The 10,456-nt window shown below is 47.0% G+C and overlaps 1 protein-coding gene across 1 annotated transcript; it reads left to right on the forward strand.

Annotated features, from left to right (window-relative positions):
* Window positions 1–279: 279 nt before the first annotated feature.
* On the forward strand, window positions 280–4,220 carry DLX6 (distal-less homeobox 6). Its single transcript, XM_052639172.1, has 3 exons — window positions 280–700; window positions 1,950–2,143; window positions 3,969–4,220. Exons 1-3 carry the CDS (start codon window positions 280–282, stop codon window positions 4,218–4,220), a joined length of 867 nt encoding a protein of 288 aa, XP_052495132.1.
* Window positions 4,221–10,456: the final 6,236 nt, after the last annotated feature.

The following is a 10,456-nucleotide window of genomic DNA, read 5'->3' on the forward strand; positions in this document are numbered from 1 at the left end:
TCTCCTCTCCCATCCCTCCCCCTTCCTCCTCCCTTTGAGTTAACAAGGCCCCGCTCACTATATCTCTTTATATTAAAAATATATATATTAGAGACGAGCGAGGGAGAGGGAGAACCACCTCCGCCCCCTCTCTTTTTAAATTTTTTTAAATTTTTTTTTTTTTTTTTTTTGCAAGGATCCTAAGAGCTAAGGTGGCTGCAGAGGGGAGAGCGGCGCGAGCCAAGTGGGGGAGGGTGGAGGAAACCCGGGAGAAGGCTTTCTCCAGCCCCCAAAGTTTTGATGATGACCATGACTACGATGGCTGACGGCTTGGAAGGCCAGGACTCGTCCAAATCCGCCTTCATGGAGTTCGGGCAGCAGCAGCAGCAGCAGCAGCAGCAGCAGCAGCAGCAGCAGCAACAGCCGCCGCCGCCGCCGCCGCCGCCGCCGCACTCTCAGCAGAGCTCCCCGGCCATGGCAGGCGCGCACTACCCTCTGCACTGCCTGCACTCGGCGGCGGCGGCGGCGGCGGCGGCCGGCTCGCACCACCACCACCACCAGCACCACCACCACGGCTCGCCCTACGCGTCGGGCGGCGGCAACTCCTACAACCACCGCTCGCTCGCCGCCTACCCCTACATGAGCCACTCGCAGCACAGCCCTTACCTCCAGTCCTACCACAACAGCAGCGCGGCCGCCCAGACGCGAGGGGACGACACAGGTGAGAGGCCGCTGGGGCAGCTCGCTTCTCCCGCCTCCCGGCTGCCCCCCACCCCGCCCGCCCCGCTCACTTCCTCAACGCCCGGGCCTCCGCCGGCCCCCTCCCCCAGGCGGCCCGGCGCGCCCCCGGCCAGGCCTGGTGCGCGCCCGCTTGCCTGGCGCCTGCCTGCCGGCCTCGCCGGGCCGGGCCCCTTCGCGCCGCCCCGGACCCTAGGCTTCCCTGCGGCTCGACCCGCCTCGTTCCCTCGTCTCCGGCGCGTCGCTCGGGCCGCGCCTCCGACTCGGCGCAGGCTTCGCTCGACCAACTGGCCGGCACTGCGCTCTCCAGCCCGCAGGGTCTGTGCGCCCTTTTGCCTCTCTCCTCCCCTCCGGGTTTTGACCCACGTTTGGCAGGACTGGGGACATTTCTGGGCTAGAATTGGGGAGCGTGTTTTGCTCTCCCACCTAATCTGGGCAGCCGGTGGCCTACTTTGCGTGGGGCGCCCGGTGCGCTTCGGTGACCCGGGGGGAAGCTGGCATGGCCTCCCGCTCTGGTTAAGCTGGTGACAATTGGGCTCTCTCCCGCGGACTTTGAGATGTCTCCCACCCCCACCCCTTACGGGGCCCCCTCCCTTGGGTTTTTGATAGCTGCTAGCTACTCCTTTGTTCGTGGAAGTGAAGCCCAGGGCTCAGCACTCGTGGGGGACAAAGTTGCCGCGTGAGGCTCAACCCGCTCCGGTGCTGATCTGAGCCTCTGGTAGTGTTTTGTTTGGGTTTTGGTCCCTCTCGGCAGACTCATTTTCTAACACACCGAGGTATCTTGATGCACCCGGCTTCGAGCTAGTGACATCAAGCCAACTGGCCGCAAAATCACTAGGGTGGCTCAAGCACACCTGAAGGCACTGTAAAGCCAGACGGAGGGGGCCCTGCTCCTCGGCGCTGAGAGCAGCCGCCCCGCGGCGCCGCGCACCCCGGAGAGCGGCCGGCGCCGCCTCCGCTGCGGCGGAGCTAGCTGTTTGCCCCTCCGCCCAGGGCGCTCCCTTCACCCAACCACCGCACATTATTAGAGCCAGAGTCAGGGTCTGAAAGTAGCTTTTGCAGCCGCCGGGATTACCCGGGCACTGGGAACCCAGAGAGGTCAGGATGGCTTGGGGACGCCTCGAGGAAACTGTTCATGGCTTTGATGAGTCTCGGCACAGGCCAGGCCAAGCTCGGGGAGACTGCAGCAGTAGCCTCACGGGTGATCACTCCTCTGTATCCTTTGCTTGCAGATCAACAAAAAACCACAGTGATTGAAAACGGGGAAATCAGGTTCAATGGCAAAGGGAAAAAGATTCGGAAGCCTCGGACCATTTACTCCAGCCTGCAGCTCCAGGCTTTAAACCATCGCTTTCAGCAGACTCAGTACCTGGCCCTTCCCGAGAGAGCTGAACTGGCAGCTTCCTTAGGACTGACACAAACACAGGTAATTCCAGAGAAGCCCTGAAATGCTGACCCTCACTTGCAGATCGGGCAGGGAGCTCATCAGGAGGAATTCTTGGCCTAGTCAACCAAAGATGGAAGGAGCTTAATGACAAATGCCTTTGCTCCAGTTATGCACTTTTCTGGGACAACACAGTTTGGAATAAATGACCTGGTATTGAATACTGGATTGGATTTGCACATCCTCCCCCACAACCCTCAGCGACCCCACCCCAGCCTAGTGTCCTTTGGTGATCAAACTCGTTATTTAATCAAGTCCTATTCCAATAGAGCAACACAAAAGAGAGCAAACAAGTAGGAGAAAGAGAGAGAAAAAGATATGCAGACCAGGAGGGCAGTATAAGACCCATGTTTCTTAAGGATCCTTTTGTGGGCCCTGGGACTTAATGAGGATTTCAACTCATTGACATTGAAAGAATTATGAAGTGCAAAGGATGGGTTAGCCAGACATGCACAGGTTCCAATAGGATTTGGTAAAGTGACCAAGGTGAAAACTGTTCATCCTAGGATGGGTGAGGTGAGTCTTTCTGAAAATTGTCCTCAGTTCAGTTGCTTAAATCATCCTGGTTGACTGGCTGGTGCAGGCTAAGGAATCTGGATCACAGAATTTGGGCATAATGGCAGAGCTGGAGATCAAAGAGGAATGTACCCAAATTATAGCAGGTGAAGCCTCAGTTAAGTACAGTTGCTGAAGTTCTCCGGTCTTACTAATTTGAGGGGCATTTTAGACTTCACAGGAAGAGGTTTTAGATAGGTATATTAGGACCCTTGTCATAGAGCCAGGCTGCAGACACCTGAGGTTTTTGTCCCTGTCGATTAACTTGGCTGCATGGGGTGGTAGGCCTCATCTGAAATGGATGCTCTTCAGCAAGGGGATGTCAGGTTTCTGAGACCCTGGATTGGGGAATGATTGTATGCTGAGACTGAGAATGACCGTCTCAGCACAGATGCTCCTTAAGCTCTTTCTTCTCAACTCAGCCTGCTTTCTCTCGCCATGTTGCCACTGGAAATATTTGGGGCTTGAGATGAAGGGATTCGTGCTATTCAGTAACTTGTACTCCTTTTGGAAAAGCAGATTCCTAAGGCTAAGTAATTTTAAAGGTAAAAGAAGCTGTACCATAGAAGGCCCTTCTTCACATAAAGTAGATCTGGGATGTTAGCTTGGATATGCTCCCATCCTAGACTCCTGGTTCGCATTTAATATTCAGGAGCCCTGTGACTTTTAGTGCCTGCCCCAGCAATCATGACCACGATTTGACTAAACAACATACCAAGTAGGGAATGAATGAGGTACAGTCCCTCATCGCTGCAGGATTATGTCAGAAGAAAGGTGCTCCATATACAGTGGGTGGCTCATGCAGTGTATGCCTGTGTATGTATATTCAACGCGTTTGGGTTTTAATCTGTTCTTAGTCGTTTGCTCAGGGCACATCCAGACTATTAGAGGACGTGCATCCAGTTAGCTTTAATCTGAAAAATTCACCGTGTAAAAATCCTCCAAGTTTGAACCTGGCTATCTCCTTGGCCTTTATTCTAGTTTTATTCTTACTTATGCTGTTGTTTCAAATCTAGGCTTTCATCTAACTGAGGAGTTACAATGACTTTAGGTATCCGGACAAGATACCAAGTAAACGGCGGGGCGTAGGGTGGGGTGGGGTGAAGTGGCGGGGAGAGGGGAGCGACTAGAAAGGGAAGAAGGCGGGGTCTTGAGGGCTTCGCGTTTGCGGGTTGTCTTTTTTTTTTTTTTCACTATAGGCACCGGTTCGATGTTTTTCGGGCCTAATGATCGCTGCTGCGTTTCTTTCTAGGTGAAGATATGGTTTCAGAACAAACGCTCTAAGTTTAAGAAACTGCTGAAGCAGGGCAGTAACCCGCACGAGAGCGACCCTCTCCCGGGCTCCGCGGCCCTGTCGCCGCGCTCGCCGGCGCTGCCTCCGGTGTGGGACGTTTCCGCCTCGGCCAAGGGCGTCAGTATGCCCCCCAACAGCTACATGCCCGGCTACTCGCATTGGTACTCCTCTCCACACCAGGACACGATGCAGAGACCACAGATGATGTGAGTTATCCAAGGGCAAAAGATACCCTAGGGAGACGTCTGAACAAGGCAAGGAGGATCCGGGACCTGCTTGCATCTGCCAAACCGAGCCGAAGGAGCAGGCTCGGGAGAACTCTCATGTGTGGCCAGACTGGGCGCTTGTTCCCTTCTCTCTCCTCTCCCATCCCCTCCGTCTCTCTCTCACACTCTTCCTTTTTCTTTTTTGGCCTCCCTCTTTCCCACTTTTCTTTTTTAAATTCCTTTCTCTATCTGCCTTTTCCCTTGAGCAGCCTCAGTAATTGATTTTGAATCTTAGAGAGAGAGAAGGAGAAACAGAGAGACTGGTTTCTAAGCCAGTGCTCCTGAAGCCTCTCACTGTAAGGATATTTTCCCTCACCCCTTGGGATCCAGGCTCTGAGCCTCTTTTACTCTTTGGGAGTATCCATCAAAACGACTTTTTAAAGCAGACATTTTCCCCCACCAGAAGAATCTGTGCAAACATGGCAGCGTTTTTACTTGTTTAATGAGCTTAAGACATTACATGATGAAAAAGAAGCAGTTTGGACTCCTGCATTTTTATTTACAATCCCAGACTGACAAAAAAAGAAAGAAAGAAAGAACAGAACAGAAAAGAAAAGGAAACCCTAACAGCCCTTCTCTAAAAAAAAAAAGGAAAAATCGGCTGTAAGATTAGAACATTGCCACGAAAGGAATGCTGCATGTTTTATCAAAATGCAATGAACAAGAATGATGATTTAAACAAAACAAAACCACTTTCCCTCCACCCCTACCCCCAAACCCTGAACTGGAATCAGGAAAGACAGAGGAAACAACCAAAATCACCATGCTATTGCTTTGATATCTTTACTAGGTGAATCTGGTGGCATTCACTAAGCTAATAGGGACATTTATATCAAGAAACATTTCTGTATATATTGTTGAATTTTAGTTGTACATATACTTTGTATGTTTTTGTCTTCTTTCATATATGGAGTAAAAGCCACAAAACGCTAAGAGTGTCCTGTATATTTCTCTTTGTGTGTCTCTGTCTTACCACCCCCTTCTCCCTCCCCCCAGTATATTTTCTATCACTCTTAAAAGAATTCCTATTTCCTAATAGGGGAAACCCTATATATAAACATCAAGTGCCTGCAAAGATACCAGTTTACAGCACTAACCTTTGTCTTAAGTACTTTTAACATTAACCATAGATGTTTTCTCAGCTTCCTTTATATATTCTATTTTATTGTAATTTCTACACATTTATCTATTTTTAAGAATCATTAGAATGATCTAACCCCAGGTTAACCTCTAGACAGCCAGTAGTTTCCAGTGCTGAAACTGAGTATTCTCCTTTCCCTTTCCTCAGCCAAAATAATACAGCTGTATTTGTCTTTGTTTGGAAGCAGCTTTTTGTGTTTTTTTTTTTTTTTAAACAAACAAACAAAAAAGGAAAGAATCAGAGGGAAAAAAACAGAAACTAAATGCACAATTATGACTATTTCACTTTTACAACCCTTTGCAAGCTAACTAGATAGGAAAACACACAATCCTAGATGAAATACATCCTTCCTTCTGATCTTGTAGAAAGCACAGAAATAATGAAAATGAAAAGTCCTTTCGTCATGCAAGCAGGAAGCCCCATACTGCGAGAATTAATGGCTACAGACCTGGGCATCCTTCAAATTATGAACCTTGAAACCACTGAGCCATTTATCAGAAGTCAATAGAGATACTCAGAGTGCTCCATATAATGACAGCGACATACAGTCGTGCAAAAGGACAGTCACTATAATTAGACACAAAGCAAAGACTACTTACCAATATACCCGTTCCTTTTTTTGTTGAGCAACTTCCACGCTCAGTCAGTCTTCAGAATGGTTTAAAACCGATCAGTCTTGTCATTTTCTAGCATTCGTATTGTTACATTAGGAAAAATGTTTTCTTTTCTTTTTTCCCCCTTCCTACTGTGAAACTTTGGGTTCGTAGCTCCCCAGGATCAATTCTGAACAAAGCCTCCAGCTGCAGTGCCATCCAATTTGAAGCAGACATTGGGGACAATTTAAGGTTTTTATCCACAAGAAGGTTTTTTTCCATTCTCTTAAATGCAGCCATAATTAGAGTAATTTTTCATGTAGCCCGCTGATTACAGCGTTTTTACCGTCAAAGATAATTACCTGTAATTTTCTTCCACTTTTAATACTAAAAAGCCATCTTTATTTAGATTCAGGAACAGGAAAGGCGAAACAAAAGAGGGAAATTATTCTGTTATTCATACACAAATTGCAGAGACGTAGGACCTAAAATTGAAAATTAACCAAAATTATAATGCTGAAAAGAATGGAAGAGGCTGCAGAAGTACAGCTGGTAGTGGGGCTTTGCTGAATTATTCAAATTACGTTAGAGAGAAAGCTACCATACATCGAAACCAACACTGATTTTTCTTTAAAAAAAAAAATCACCAGATACATGCCAAACCACTGAGAGTGCATGGAATTCTGAAACCCAGAAAATGCATTTTAACACATTGGAGATTTTACCATGATGCTCCAGTGTGGATCTATCTCTTAATACAAGTTTAATTAAACAGGAAGTTCTATCAAGGGATCCTCCCAGGAACTGGCATTGGAAATGGGCTTCCTCTGGGTCCTCTGAACAGCAAGGGTTAATAATTCTCGCTCTTTAGAAGGTATTGACCCCATAGTAAACTGATTCCCCAGAGAGGGATTGGTAGGAGGGGCGTGGGTGAAGTCTCAGCGCCTACTACGCCTCCCCACGTTCGAACTTCCCAGAGTTCGAGTTCTAGAGCCTCGTTCTGACAATATTTTTCAAGTTAAAAAAAAAAAAAGGAATAATGGTTGGGAAGAGTGAGAGTGAAGGGGAGAGATTTCTTCTCGGTGCCAATAAGCATCTCATTTATTTTTTGACATAATTTAGCACAAACGTTCCTCCGGAGAAAGGCCTTTCCGTTTCTGTGCTGAGGTGAGGGAAACAAAAATTTCTCAGGCTCCTACCCATAAACTCTAGCTGCTTCCAGCATCTACAGGGTCAGGAAAGAGCATCATCTGTAGATAGAACTGCACCGCGTCTGCGAGAGTCTTCCTTGGCATGTCCCTAAATCAAACGGGTTCCCTGGCTCGACAGCTCGACTCTGCATCTCAGCCAGTCGGGCCTCCAACCCCAAGGTCTCGGCACTGGGGCCTCTCAGGCCACAGCTCTACAGTCAGCATCCCACGCCTTCCCCCTTCCCCCGCCCCCAGCTGGAGGCAAAGACACTGTAAAGCAGTGGTTTTGGAGGCCAGATATTCCGGAAACTTTCTCCCCAATATAGGGAGGCGTCAAAGGGACTAGAAAGTCGGAAAGATTCAGACTACACCTACCGTTGCTAATGTCCGCATATCTGTGATGCTAAAGGGGCATTTGTCCCCAGCGAGCTCTATTTGCAGACTCAACGCCCCCAAACTTAAAACCATCACCATGTTTAAGACCTCCATGGGTTTGTCTAGGACTAGTTTTGAGTAACGATGTTTCAAAGTATATTTCAGCCTGGAATCTCCAGCAGACTTCCCTTCATACCTTACAGAAACCTGGTGCACTTCCCAGTGTCCAGTCACAAGCTGCACCAAGCATCAACAGCACAGAAAGCAAAAAAGACAGATCGACTTCTTAAGGATCCCATTCTCACCCAAATCATCGTCACTCACCAGAACCACAACCCTTTTACTGTTAAACTGGAATAAAAGGTCAGAAATAAAAACCATCTCTAGAGCAAAGTTGCAGTCCATAACAAATCACAACAGCAATACATACAGCTTTGTGTGAGAACAGAAATATGAGCTGTGTCTTGTAGTATGCAAGAAATAAAAACTTACCCCCAGTGAATCTCTCTTAAGCAATGATCAGGGTCTAGAAATCTATACTCAACAGAAGCAGAGGAGAATATTTTTCTGAGTCTCAGGGCAGAAGCTCTTTCTCTATATTCTTGGTTGAGTGAGCACATCCAGGTGTGAAATTGTTTGCACACCCCAGCACCTCTTATATTGCCAGCAAAATTAGCTGTTATTACTGTCACTGTTTAGTGATGGTTAGCGTGATACAAAAAAAAAAAAACTGCTGTAATCAAGACCTGGCGCATCTTTGCAAATTACAGATAATTGTAAACGTCCAGATTATGATAATAGCATCCTAATCCAGCCTGCAATATAATTATTACAGAGTGTTACATCTGAAACTGTCCAGTAGGGCTAATTCAGCCATTATTTAGACCCTATTTTTGTACTGCAAATGGGTTGCTGAGTTGAAAATGTACGATTGTAATTTCACAGGGCACTCAATGAGTAATGGTATAGGAAGAGGAAAATACAAAAGTGAAATGTGAACAGTAGCGATCAAATCAAACCCTGAAGGACAAAAGACTGTTTGATTCATATGGAAAAAGAAGAGCGGGAATTAAGAAAATAGCAAATCAGTGGTCTGGAGCGTTACGTGTCCAAATCTTCAATATGTGCAGGGCTGATGTGTTTGCAAGGGCTTCTACCTCTGCTGCTGCCTGGTGTCTGAAATAATTTTTTTCTTTCTTTTTTTTAAAACCTGTCTTTCCCCCACTTCTCTCTCCTAAAGCATTATCTTCCTTTTTTTTTTTTTTAAAAAAGGTGCCCCTCCCCCAAGCAAAGAACATTTGTCAGTTTCATCATTGTTTCCACCAAGGCAGCCTCAGAAAGTGCCTGTCACTTGTTTATGAACATTTTCTTAAATGAATTTTCAATCTCTCCTGTCATCAGAGCAAAATGCCCTGGGTGTTTGTAAGTGTTCCTGAGCTTCATCTCCATTCTCTTTCACTGAGAACAAGTCATTGAGAGTCCTAAAGGATATTAGCAGAAAATGTATTAATTGCTGCTAATTAAATAAAGCCGGATGGGAAGCCCTCTTCTCTGCTCACCTTGGCTGGCTATAGGCTTTAATCCTATCATTAACTTTTATTAATTAGCCCACCCCTTCTCATGTCAAGCAGTCCAGCTGCTTCTTTTGCTACCAGTCACTAATGTACTTCTTTTTGTATTCCAGAAAGTCTGGTGTTTTTGATAAAGAACTGGCCCTGCCCCCAGATATGGTTGTTAAAGAGCAAGGTCAGTCTCCTTAAACTGGAGGGACAGAGGAGAGAGGGAGTTAGAGAATTATAGCAAGAGAGTCTGGAGAGACACTGGAGCACTGTGCTGGTTCCACAGTGAGAGCAGACTCTGGGTTCCAGCTGCTGCCTTCTGGAAGGTAAACCCTGCCCCAGCTGAAATTTCTGGTTCCTGGTGGGGACGTCCTGGTCAGGGAGACCTAAATCTGGTATACTCCCAGTAGCTCATTTTTCCCACCATGAGAACTGAGAATTTCCTAGGCATCTTTTCCAGCCTCTAGGACAGTGTGTGATGATTCTCCTCCCACCACCTAGCGAACCCTGGAGCTACCCAGCCAGGCCCACCCTGCAGGGTGGCAAGCAGACTTCCTTAGCTCCTGTGAATTTAAGGGAAATAATGAAATGTCCCCTGTTTGGTGACCCCTGCTTACAGATGAAAGTTGAGTCCATATCCTGCCTCTTGCCCCGCCCTCTTCTCCCACCTTGCAAATAGCAAATGGCAGAAATAGTCCTTGAATGACAAAGAGCTTCCAGGGTTTTCTCGCCTTTGCAAGGAAAAAAAAAAAAAAAACTTTAAACCATAGCTTGGACTGTTTACCGCCTTTCACCTTCACCTACTTCTTAAAAAAAAAAATATATATATATATATATACACACATATACATATACACACTAGACTGTGCGTGGTGGAGGTTTGACAGAGAATCCTTGCTGAAACTTAGAGGGTGTGTGTGCGTGTGTGTAGAACGATGTTATGAAGCCACTTTTTTCCCCTTCCTGTGGCAAAAGGTCGTAATGTGTGGTATTTCACTATTTTATATAAATCTTGGTTTAGGATGTGGAACAGACTCAATAATACGTGCGCTTTTGGCAGAGACTCCTTCGGGTCCCCGTAAAGCAGAAGTAAATACGAAGTCCCAGCGAACAAAAGAGCAAAGACACTTAATTGCTGCAAATCAGGACTCTCTTCTCTTTTAAAGAGAGACTCATGTAAATTCCCTCGGTTCCTATCTTTATGGTTAGAGCTCGACCTATAAAACAGGTTATTACATTACAGCCGACAACACTGGATGATTGAAAGGGAAGTCTCCCCCCGCCCCTCCGCAGTCGACACTATGTGTACTTTCTGCCCTGTA

This window comes from Budorcas taxicolor, chromosome 4 (genome assembly GCF_023091745.1).
Source record: "Budorcas taxicolor isolate Tak-1 chromosome 4, Takin1.1, whole genome shotgun sequence".
In the NCBI taxonomy this organism is placed as follows: domain Eukaryota; kingdom Metazoa; phylum Chordata; class Mammalia; order Artiodactyla; family Bovidae; genus Budorcas; species Budorcas taxicolor.

Bases quoted from the DNA above. Each gene is read 5' to 3' on its own strand.
- DLX6 (XM_052639172.1), top strand. From the start codon at position 280: ATGATGACCATGACTACGATGGCTGACGGCTTGGAAGGCCAGGACTCG. The intron at 701-1,949 runs GTGAGAGGCCGC...CTTTGCTTGCAG, and splicing joins GACGCGAGGGGACGACACAG to ATCAACAAAAAACCACAGTG. The intron at 2,144-3,968 runs GTAATTCCAGAG...GTTTCTTTCTAG, and splicing joins TAGGACTGACACAAACACAG to GTGAAGATATGGTTTCAGAA.